Source organism: Ammodytes marinus (assembly GCF_949987685.1).
Source record: "Ammodytes marinus genome assembly, chromosome: 14".
NCBI classification, from domain to species: domain Eukaryota; kingdom Metazoa; phylum Chordata; class Actinopteri; order Uranoscopiformes; family Ammodytidae; genus Ammodytes; species Ammodytes marinus.
The window spans coordinates 29,781,532-29,793,887 of record NC_137218.1 but is presented as its reverse complement, the minus strand read 5'-3'; the positions used below and the strand labels follow the sequence as shown (position 1 = coordinate 29,793,887).

The following is a 12,356-nucleotide window of genomic DNA, read 5'->3' as shown; positions in this document are numbered from 1 at the left end:
CCTGCCACACAGCAGACGGACAGAACTATTCATTGTTGATATGTATTAGATTGTTTTTTTTAAGAGAGAGAGAGAGAGAGAGAGAGAGAGAGAGAATATAAAAATAAAAAAGTCTTGTCCTTTAAGTTAAGTTAGTGTTTAATGTCAGTTTGATCTTCTGACATCTCTTTACTGCCTCAGGTGAGCAGTGAGTTTGAGGCGGCCCCAGATGTCTTCTTCTACCGCATCCCCAACCTGAGCAGGAATCGGCAGTACAGCGTGTGGGTGGTGGCTGTCACCGCTGCAGGCCGGGGGAACGCCAGCAGCATCATCACTGTCAAACCCATGGCTGAGGGTAGGTGGAGCTGCTCTGTAGATAGAGGCTCTGATAGTCACTGCTGAATAAAGCTGTTCACCTACAGGCCCGGTTCTAGACAGTCAGATTAGGGTGGGCCTGTGGAAATTTTAGGTGGGCACACTGGGCAGAGAGACCGAAGATGCAAGCGCGCAAGCAGAATTTTTTTGCCCTTGTGAGATCTCTGCGTCTGCTTTTTGGCACATTTACTGTGAATTGTGTAGAACACAATATGCAAATACACTTTGAGTGTTGCTGTGTGGGAGATTTGATTCTTGCATGTTGTTTTCCAAAATGTTTATGAATGACATATAATATACATTATATACAACATATTGTATCTTTTTTTTATCGCAGTATTAACTGTAGGCAGCTTGAGCTGATTGAAGAGAAAGCTTTGGGACTGGGCAACCTGGATGGTGGTAGTCCAGAGCTATATTCTATACACTATTACGATTTCGACTATAAAAGTCTAATCTAAATGAAAAGCTAGTATCAAAAGGTTATTAGTTATATCCTAACAAACCCGTATTAACCAACTTGTAGCACAATGCTTTAATTGTTTATTATTCCTTCATAAAGACTACTCTCCTCTCACCACAGTTCCTGAAAGAGACACCAACTCCGGCCTCTTTGTTTAAAAGCGCTGGATTTACCCTCTTTACCACCTGAGTTAACGTCTAAATAAAGTACAATATTCAACACATAACACCGTGTTTAAAGTTCCTATTTTATCAGAGCCCCCTCATCCTAGGATGAGGCCGACCTCCTCTAAACTATTAACCCTTTCTAATATTGCTTCAGAAAATCCTCCTCCTGTTTTCCCGGAAGATATCATTCACAAGTTATTGCTTATAAGTTGTATTTAACTTAGTTTGTAAACCACCCTTCTAATAAAATAGAACAGATATACTATTTTCAGAATATAAACATCTAGTTTAATCTGGGAAGGTATTTATAACCTATTCTTTTATTTTTAAAGATTAGGTGTATCAACATATTCTCTCCTTACAGAGAGGTTAGTTGTATGAGGTTGTGTGTGTTTTAAATCAGTAATGTGCCGTTGTGTAGAATCAAATTGAACTTACCTCCTGTTACTAGAATTATTTCATCAAACTACCCAAGTGTTTGAATAATTGAAACTGAGTCAGGCCTTCTTGGAAGCAGGTGAATTTACTTGCAAACAGCATACAAGGGTCAAACAACATGTATCACAAATGGGCTTACATGATTGAATACATCGAATGAACAGTGTACAGAGATTATATGTAGTGAAATGTGTAGGCGTATACACTCGGTTTGTGTGTCCAGCCCGTTTTGCTGGCGAAAGCAGAAATGTTTTAATTAGGCAGATATTCCCAGAAATTCATCTGAGCTGGTGTTATCCTTCATACAATGTCTGATAACAGAATATGGGGAGTGAAACTACTGTGCACATGAATGCGTCATACCTCTGTATGTGCCAAAATCTTATTAGGCAGTTTCTTCTTCAAGGCTAAACAACAACTTGTAGCAAAACACTTTGGAGTTCTTTACAAAGTTCAACAGCCAGAAAGCATGTATTGTGCATTAAAATATTATACAATCATAAAGCAAACTAAATTCTGTTAACACCTCCCCAGGGACGAAACCATCTCTTTGAAGAAAAAACCCCATACCTAAAGTCCTTCTGTTCCAGTTATAAACTAATTCACAACTGAGGCTTTACAACATTTAAGGGATTTTATTTACAAAATACAAGAGAGTATAGAAATATTACATAAAAATGGACAACAAAGAAAAAGAAAAGAGGTTGTATGCCTATCACTCATTCAATAGAGTTATTTTGACTTGGTTCTCGTTTCTAAATTTGTTGTAGCTCGTGAAACAATACCCAGACATATTCATGCGTGCCTGTAAGTATCATTTTAAGCGCTACGAAAACTTCATAAATTACAAGGATTTAGACAGATATCGCTATGGCACCTATTAAAGAAAGGCATGTCCCTATTGGTACCATTTTCCCAAAAATATCCGTCTATTTCCAAGCAATTCAGTCCGTTTTCCTATTTGTAAAAATTCTTGATCAAGTCATTCTTAGTGTCAAGAGGTTCAAAGATGTGTTTTTAAAAGACTTTGCCTCTAAGTACTTCGAAGTCCAAAATCTTTCAGAGTATTTTGGACTCACAAAGTTTTTCTAAGTTTTTCTTCTGCCTCCATGGTGGGAGACAGAGTGTGCTGGAACAGAGTAGTGCCTGCAAAAACGGCCCCAAAAAGCCTTTGTCCTGCTCCAAACATGCTATTATATAGTGAACTGAAAAACCAATGAGACTTGGGGGAGGGAGGAGTGAAAAAGGCACAGCTGCACGGGGGAGCCCCGGTAGCCCCCTCCCTCTACTCTTTCCTACTGTATGGCCATATAAGGTCCTTCCCCTTCCTACTTCCTATGGCCCTATGGTCCTCCCCCTTCCTCTGGTCAACTTTAACCTGATGAGCCTTCCATTCTATTCTGTTTCAATAAACATTTCCTACTTTTACTTATGACAAAAAGAAATACAAATGTCACAATATATGCACAAGTAAAAAGTTACATCATGTTCAATTATCACTTCAACACACTATATAGATATATAGTCTTTCCACTATTGCCTCCGATGTCCAGCTGGGTGAAAATAGTAGCCAGCCGAGGTCACGACCCTGTTAGGGGGTCCGGGGGTATGTCCCCCCCGGGAGATTTTTTTTAACCTTTTTAAAGTGAAATGCATGAATCTGGTGCACTTTGAGAGGAAAATTAAGTTTGTGTGAACAAATTATTTGGAGACACTGGGTCGGATGAATTAGAAGCTATGGATTTTCCATAGAAATATAAATTTGAAATAAAATATTATGGAGGGTCCTCTGGGATGGGCTTGGTGCTCTTTTTCTTTTACGGGACATATTTCTCTGTAATATAATGAATGAATTTAAATGCAGTGAGAGGAACGAAGCAGAAGAACTCTGTTGTCCAGCTATATTTTTTTCCACAGACAAGGCTGAAATAGGCTATACACTGTACACAGTGCATGGGAAACTGAGGGCAGCCCCATTTTCAAATATTTTTAAATAAACTCAATACACACTGTGCATGCCATGGACTTGAACGTGACGTGATCAGTTAGTTAGTTAGTTAGTTAATTCTTTATTGTCCATGGTGTGGAGATTTGTCTTTGGTCTCATATAAAAAACAACAAGCAGGACAACACAACAACAACAACAACAACAACAAAAGCAACAACAACAACATTTACACACAGACATCTTCAGGGCAAGAAGCAGGGCAGCAGTGGCAGTATACACATCAGCGTGACATGGTGTTCAGTACCCCAATCGCTTTAGGAGTGAAGGAATTTTTAAAAATGTTACGATTTGCCCTTGGCACTCTGTAACGTCTACCCGAGGGAAGAAGTTCAAACTCCCTATGGTTAACCTCGGATTACCTCCCAGATGAACTGATTCAATTATTAAGCTATTAACTATCTACCAAAGCATTGTATTCCTTTTATTGTATGATAATTTACATTTACATAATATGATGTTGATATCAAACACACAAATTAAAAATAAATAAATTGGGGGGGGCCCCCCTGGCAGTCGGGACCCTAAGCAACCACTCATTTCGCTTATGCCTCGGGCCGGCTCTGCTGACCAGTGACCACTATAAGCGGGTGGGTAACTTGGAGGCAGGCTGTCCTGCCCACCCAATAATACAATTAGAAGCAATGCATGGTAGTGGTATATTCTTTAGTATTAATTAATTGTCTGAATTTTATTTTACATTTTCTCGGAAAGCGAATGAACAGGTCCGTCTGAGAGTGGGTCTGGACTTCCACCTTAAAAAAAAAAAAAAAATATATATATATATATATATTTATTTTTTTATTGGGTGGGCACATCCCACATTTGGGTGGGCACGGCCCACCCTGGCCCCTGGCTAGCGCCGGCCCTGTTCACCTATAGGCCCATTATCTGAACTGAAGAAAATTATGAGATGAGTAAAACATGTATGACAACCCGAAATGGAAGTAAATGGCACAGCAACGAGAGGGGAAATCACAGACCTTGGCAGCTTACAATGTAAAGTTAACCACCATGTCACTGCGTTATGCACAGTTGTTAACTTTAAATTAAGTTTTCATCAAACTCGGTGCAGCCCAATGAACTGTAAGTATAAGCAAACATGTTCCCTTGTTGGGGACTTCCCTGCTTCATAGCCAGACTCACCTAACCCATGTGGATGCATGAACAAGTTGCTCATAGCTGGTATCTCCTCATAAGAAGACAGGCCGGGAACATCAGCAGATAAATAACCCAGTGTTGGCTCCTTCAACACTTTACGTGCCTGGTGAAAGCTGATAAGCTGATTGCATAGGCTGTTAAGAGCCCATGGTGTCTGCAGTCAGGACCACAGCTCTCTTATTAGAAGCTTGACATCCTGTTTGAGGTCTAGGTGACTGGAGCCTGACCCTGAACGCCCCACTCTAAAGGGCTAGAGAGGAATGGAAAGGACATCCAATGTGGAAAAACTCTTTCTGAAATCATTTAGACAACAACAATGCCTCCTTTTGTTACTGCATGCTAATGAAGCATGTGTGTGTGTGTGTGTGTGTGTGTGTGCGTGTTTGTGCCTGCGTGCGTGCGTGTGTGTGTGTGTGTGTGTGTGTGTTCAGCCCCAGGTCGGATCCTGACCTTTAACAGGACCATAACAACGCCCTGGATGAGAGACATTGTGCTGCCTTGTAAAGCGGTGGGTGATCCATCCCCGACCATCAAGTGGCTGAAGGAGATGTGAGTCCAATGACAACAGGTGATAACTTGTGTATACAGTCTCCAATTCTAATTCTCAACCTCTATTTTTTTTAGCAATGGAACTCCAGCACCTGTTGTGATTGATAGCCGGCGCAGCGTCCACGGTAACGGCAGCCTTGTTATACGCACAGTAAAAGCAGAGGATTCTGGGAACTACACTTGTGTGGCCAGTAACAGCTTTGGGTCGGACAAGATCGTCCTAAACCTACAGGTTCAAGGTGAGAAATACAGTACAACAAGTGGAAAAAATGCATTTCCGTAGACACTTTTAACAATGGGTACCCATCAGAATGTGTAACAGCTACACACAGGTGAGAGTTAAGCATGCAGCAGTCGTGGAATTGCAAGTACTCACCTTGTTGAAGCTCTTTGTGGGATGCAAATGAACTAATCAGTTATACACACCTTCTTTCCTCAGTTCCACCTGACCAGCCTCGCCTCACAGTGACCAAGACAACCACCACCTCAATAACCCTGTCCTGGATCCCCGGAGACAACGGAGGCAGCTCCATCAGAGGTCACACACACACACACACAAACAAACCACACACACATACACAGTCTCTTTTTGTTTTTGTTTTGTAAGTTTTTCCTTCATTAATACCAAATGGCTGTTGATTAACACTCTTGTCCCCACCTGTGCTCTCCTCTTCAGGCTACATTCTGCAGTACTCGGAGGATAACAGCGAGCAGTGGGGGAACTTTGCCATCAGTCCCAGTGAGCGCTCCTATCGGCTGGAGAACCTGAAATGCGGCACCTGGTACAAGTTCACACTCACGGCCCAGAATGCAGTTGGGCCAGGCCGCATCAGTGAGATCATTGAAGCAAAGACCCATGGGAAAGGTATAGACAAACAAGTTTTCTTTAGAGAGGATCAATATTACAGTTAATCACTTAGATTGTATTAGATTATTTTTTTAAACTTAAGTTGTTGCACCATCAAAGTATTTAAATAAAGCCATCAAGTCATTTATTTTTTTTCTCTGGAATAATGTGGTAATGTTATTACATATTACAATCTTTTTTTATTGTGTAAATGTAATATACTATTCTTATTCTATATATGGATAGAAAAAATTATATGATATTAAATCTTTTCTTTAGTTTCATATTGTTTTTTTTTTACTAATAGTGCAACTGAATGTTACATTATCCAATACACTGCAAACTGTAGATAAGTAATGTTTTATTAGAGGAGAAAGTACAATTATAGATTTAATCAACACTAATCATAAACCCTTTCTGATAATAGATTAATCTTAAAATGCATTTGAAGCAAACATTCACAGGCTTCACCATTGGTTACAAACAGTAGAAGTGTTTTTTCAGATCGTTGGTCACGTTAAGATGCCGAGATGGACATTGGTTGTTCTTTTTGTTTTAGACCAAATGATTCATTGAGTAAACATTTGTCAGTTTATTTAATAATACAAATACTTACACACTTACAATGCCATCCTCTCCACAGAACCTCAGTACGCTAAAGAACAGGAGCTCTTCACTAGCATCAACGCCACGCGGGTCAAACTCAACCTGAGCGGCTGGAACAACGGCGGCTGCCCCATCACCTCCTTCACCCTGGAGTATCGGCTTGTGGAGTCTCCCACGTGGACTACGGCCCAGCGCACCTCCCTCACTAAGAGTTACATCCTGTACGAGCTGCAGGAGGCCACCTGGTACGAGCTGATGATGAAGGTCCAGAACAGCGCCGGCTACGCGGAGAAGAGACTCAAGTTTGCCACACTCAGCTACGATGGCAGTGAGTTTACACATCAGAACCTGTTTCTTCTTTGCAGGGAACAGTGGCAGGAATCCTCATCCACTAGTGTTATGATGTGAACACTGTTGAACAAGTCACTCATCTGCTATACAAGGCCTAGGTTCCAGCACACTAGTTGTGGCTAACAGTAGTAGTTTGAGGCAAAGAAGAATAAATCACTTTTCTGTAAATGGCTGAGCTGGTGGCTGGAGGTGATTCAGGCTCCCTTGATGAATTGGGCACTAAAACAAAACAGATAAAACGCTGACATCCAGTGGCTGTGGATAGTTTCTGTGTTATGACACCTCAGCCTACTGAATACCAGCACATGAGTTCAAAAATTCAATGATCTCCTGTGAGATCCAGCAGGAGCTCCTTGGTGTGCTATAGCCAGTTCTGCAAAGCCACCACTTCACTGCCTCCTTCACCAACATCCTGCTGCTGTTGAAGAGAAGAACCAGATTGAGTCAGTTATGAAGGTCCAGGGCTGAGATGAATATTGCAGCGGCTTGTGGTAGAAAACTGGATGTCATTGCTGGGAGGGAAATGTTAAAGTGTGAAGCTCTGAGCTGCTGATGGTCTTGACCAAGGTTAACATAATATGATAACTGTCATTCAGCAGATTCAAGGATACAAATCCAAAGGTTGTGCTTATCCCTATAACGGAACCAACATATTTCGTCCTTTGTGTTCATTCTATCTGTGTGGGTTGAGCACTAGTATCTGTCCTAACACATATGATACTCTGCACAGGTACTATCGCACCTTTGGTAAAGGCGCCCAATGTGAGTGAGGGCCCCTCTGGGGGTGGCGAAGGTCTGAAGATGATGGTGACCATCTCCTGTGTGTTGGTGGGCATGGTGGTGATCTTCATCGGGCTGCTGGTGCTGAGGAGGAGGAGGAGGGAGCAGAGGCTGAAGAGGCTGAGAGGTGAGAGCTAACAGCTAACAGCTAACAGCACTCTGTTCTCTGCTGTCCAACAAGTCTAATGTTGTTTCCTCCCTTTGTCTTCCAGATGCAAAAAGTTTGGCTGAGATGCTCATGAGGTAAGACCGTTCAACCACTTCCCTGTTCTGTGCCATCATCAGCAGCAGTGTGCACACACAGTGCTGTAGCCTGAGGACAATGCATTACGACGAGAGTTTCGGATAATTAAGTTTACTTTTCATGTTGTTTTGCTCCCCAGTAAAAACACACGTCCAACAGAGCCAATTAACAAACAGCAACAGACACTGCGCATGCACATAGACATCCCCAGAGCCCAGCTCCTTATCGAGGAGAGAGACACTATGGAGACTGTCGGTAAGCTTCTGGTTGCTTATACCTTGCCATATACCTAGCTACACAGGGTTAAGTATTGATGTTAAGCTTGCTTTTGATTCTGTCCACAGACGACAGGTCCACGGTGCTCCTCACTGATAACGACTTTGGGGAGACCCAGAAACAGAAGTCCTCCACGGTCACCCACACAGTCCACTACCAGTCCCTGTCCCAGGCCACGGGCCCACTGGTAGATGTGTCTGATGCCAGACCAGGAACCAGTAAGTCCAGTACGGACGCTTTTTTAGTTTTTTTTTAAAAATACGCTTGCAGCATATCTTGATGCCCCTATACATCATGCATGCAAGTGTGCTTAAATGTGCTTCCTCCTGAGTGCACACGAAACAAACAAAACCAATCCATTTGTACTGATTGATAAAATGACTTAAAACCACCAGTGCACGACTTCACAACCTGAATAACTACTGTGACATATTGTTGACATAGCATTTCTGAGCCCACCCACTACCTTTCCTTGTGCCTATAGATGGCAACATGCTATATCTACATTCAAATGTATTCCTTGTACAGTAGCCTCTAACTTGCTTCCATCATTTCTAATAAAAAAGTAACACATGATGGCTAAGCATGGTATCAACTAATGTAACAGTCACAAGTGCTTAAGCTTGATTTTTTTCTGGTGTTTCATCCCTCAGCAGGTCAGATTTTATTCTCCCTGCCATTCACTGATAATATGACCTGACAGACAAACAACCTTGACACTGGATGAAATCTGGAGGAAACTTTGAGTCTTTTTGACAAAAAAAATCTGTACTTACAATTACAAAGGCTTTTGCCTGCTCTGCTTCAAATGCATTCATTTCCATTGTTAAGTTGGTATTGGAAATGTGTAGTTCATAAGTGAGAGTTTTTGAAGATATCCAAACATTAATGTGGTGGATTTGTTACTGTGACCATGGCTATCATGACCATTTTCTTACGTTAAGTCATGTCTTCCTATGAACTGTTGAACATCCTGTGTTTTGCTCCTCCTTCTCAGACCCCACTGCCCGGCGCACAGCCAAAGCTGGCCCTGCTGCTCGCAACCGCTACGCCAGCCAGTGGACCCTGAACCGCCCACACCCCCCAGTCTCCTCACACACACTCAGCACTGACTGGAGGCTGCCCACGCCCAGGGTGGCAGGCTCTGTGGACAAGGAGAGTGACAGCTACAGCGTAAGCCCATCGCAGGACACTGGTAAGCAACACATCTAATCACAGCTTCACCAAAACCTAGCTAGACCAGTGTCACCACCTGTCACCTCTAACCCCAAATCAGCCCCTCACTTGACAACTTATTTAACACAGTAAGATCCCAACAATTCTGTGACTAATCCTTCCACTACCCCCCCCCCCTCCCCCGGCACATGTCCAGACCGAGCCCGGAGCAGCATGGTGTCTACGGAGAGCGCCTCCTCCACCTACGAGGAGCTGGCCCGGGCCTACGAGCACGCCAAGATGGAGGAGCAGCTGCGCCACGCTAAGTTCACCATCACAGAATGCTTCATCTCTGACACGTCCTCGGAGCAGATGACGGCCGGCACCAACGACTACACAGACAGCCTGACCTCCAGCACGCCCTCCGAATCAGGCATCTGTCGCTTCACCGCCTCCCCGCCCAAGCCCCAGGATGTCAGCCGGGTCATGAACATGGCTGCGCCCAAGGCCCACAGACCGGGTGAGGCCTCACATCTGTCAAGGGCCTGATCCACAATGTCATGCTTACCCTTTATTACAATAGTATGAGGCTGATAACACTAATCCCTTAAACTTCAGCCTCCTGGCCAATACTAATATCCAGTCATTACCTGGGACTCTAATGCCTAATCAACATGTTAAGAGTTTCAAAATGTATTTGATTAATGATTGCCTTAGTTTAGTTACTTTATTTTGGGGAAAAGTTGAAAATCATTGAAACAAAACATTTTGTATGAGTTTAATACAAGAGAAAATTCCATGATATAACATAATAACTACCTTCACTGACTTAAATTTCATGAGAACAGAACGCAAACCATCTCAAGTATGGCTGCTATATTTAAATGGAATGAGAAAGTACATTTCTTTATTTTACTACTGGGATGATGATTATGATTATGATGAGTATGATTGTGTTTTTAAACCTAAATGAGCTGGCTTTAGACACACAGCATCAGGCAGCAGGGAAGCAGATCCTAAATTACAAATTGAAATCACAGCGATAGTTCTGATTCTTTGGACACATTTCTTTACATAGTCAGTATAAACAAAGCATCATGACAGTAAACATCATTTGGAAAGGTTTTGAAGCATATCAAGATATTGGTCATTCAGGTATCGTAATGATTTTTCAAAGGATTCATGGTAATTGGGTTACAAAAGTGACCAATAAGTCAAATCTGCAGCTAACAAGTGTCAATTTTTATGTGTGTAAATGTAATACGCTCAAGAGAGGTGAGGTCAGTGTCAGAGCAAAGACAGAGATAGATGGACTGCATGTTTGTGAGGTCAGGAACTTTTTCATTGCTAAACTGAAAAAGGCTTATCTAGGATGTTTGTCACCAATGCAGGTCAGAAAACATTATGGACTATTTAAGGACCAAAAAAAATGCTTAAACAAACCCATGGAGTGAGCTGGAATGTTGCTTGGGTTTATGTTTCCTCTTTGCTATGCCTAACGGTGTGTGTGTGCGTGTGTGTGTGTGTGTGTGTGTGTGTGTGTGTGTGTGCATGTGTGCATGCTGTTCTGCAGGGGGCGAGTTGGTTCATCTTCCTCCGTACCTGCGCATGGACTTCCTCTTAAACCGAGGCATGTCATGCTCGGGCTCATCCAGGGGCACAGCTGGTGGGGAGAGAGCGGCCATGGGTCAGGCCTGTCTGGAGCCTCAGAAGAGCCGCTCCCTGAAGCGGCCTTCCCGCATGGCACCCCCCACGCCCACAGAGGCCCCTCAGGCCAGCAGGGACCCCCCGGCCCAGTGGCAGCCCGGCTCTGCTGCCACACTCCCCCACAGAGAGGGCTCGGAGCTGGCCCAGGCCGCCAAGCTCAGCACCTCCCAGGAGTCCTTGCTGGACTCGCGAGGACATCTCAAACAGAGCAGCAACCCATACGCAAAGTCCTACACGCTGGTATAACAGCAGGGGCACCTGGGGCGGGACTAGAACTCACTCTTACACTGGACTTAACACTCAAGTGCAGTAAACTGACTTTCACCACACAGTTCTGTATATATGCTCCCCCCCCCCCCCTCCAAGGGTGGGGTCACTCTTACTAATCTCCTTTTATTTATTTTAGAGCTTTCTTTTATATCTTGTTTGTATTTCTTTTTTTGTTTTGTTTGTTTGTTTTTTTCACTTGAGAAGAAATTCACTCATCGGAAACGACTCCAGCGGGAGCTTTGCCAAACTAATTGAGTTACGAGGGAGCATTATTTATTCTTGATCAGTGTTCATTCTTTATAATTAATCAATGATTATTAATTGTTAGTTAGTCAGCTATTAATGATCATTAATTATTGATTACCAAATGATCTATTATTACCATTAGTACAATGTTTTCATGAGAACCCGGACATCTTTTTTTTCTGGAGTGGAAGATGACAATTTGGAGTCATTTTTTTCCTATGGAATATCTTTCTGAAACACTGAATGAAACTTGAGAGAAATCTTGGAATGAAAGCAATTGACACCAGTCCAAACTTTTCAGCTGCTCTTAAATTGTTACTTTTTTGAAAAAAAATTAAAAATCTATTTCCTATGGATGCATGGGGACTGACCAATTAAAAGACAATGAGAATAACGGCCGTGGCTTGAAAGCCCAGTCGAGCGTTTTGTCACACTATGAAATGTTCCAATGTGAAGATTTATTATTCTTATTAATATAAATATATATATATAAAAATAGAACTCACTTTTATTTGTGGATATTACAGGGAAGAATTGATTTGGTTAATAAAGTCCTTAGTCATGTTTGCACATATCTTGTTTTAATTAGGAAATGGAGTCTCTGTTGATCGTTCTCTGTGTCCCATTCTCTGATGGTGCAATATGAAAAAAAGATATGAAAAGTATATGAAAACTATTGCTCTATACTGTACTGTAATGATGAAAAATAACTATGTTGTGAGTATACTTACAGGGAC

The 12,356-nt window shown here is 42.4% G+C and overlaps 1 protein-coding gene across 2 annotated transcripts in view; it reads left to right on the top strand.

The window, feature by feature from the left end:
• LOC307261135 (cell adhesion molecule DSCAM-like) overlaps positions 1–11,349 on the top strand; it is a gene marked incomplete at both ends in the record, with an annotated part of 119,716 nt that extends 108,367 nt beyond the window's left edge. Inside the window, 13 exons of one of the 2 annotated variants that reach the window (XM_080041598.1) lie at positions 181–334; positions 5,020–5,137; positions 5,213–5,376; positions 5,577–5,675; positions 5,814–6,002; positions 6,628–6,918; positions 7,672–7,848; positions 7,934–7,964; positions 8,105–8,220; positions 8,310–8,459; positions 9,239–9,436; positions 9,614–9,916; positions 10,970–11,349. In XM_080041598.1, coding sequence (XP_079897724.1) covers positions 181–334; positions 5,020–5,137; positions 5,213–5,376; positions 5,577–5,675; positions 5,814–6,002; positions 6,628–6,918; positions 7,672–7,848; positions 7,934–7,964; positions 8,105–8,220; positions 8,310–8,459; positions 9,239–9,436; positions 9,614–9,916; positions 10,970–11,349 — 2,370 coding nt within the window. Of the gene's footprint in view, positions 1–180; positions 335–5,019; positions 5,138–5,212; positions 5,377–5,576; positions 5,676–5,813; positions 6,003–6,627; positions 6,919–7,671; positions 7,849–7,933; positions 7,965–8,104; positions 8,221–8,309; positions 8,469–9,238; positions 9,437–9,613; positions 9,917–10,969 lie in introns of both variants that reach the window. The other variant, XM_080041597.1, reaches the window with a different exon arrangement.
• Between the last annotated feature and the right edge of the window lie 1,007 nt (positions 11,350–12,356).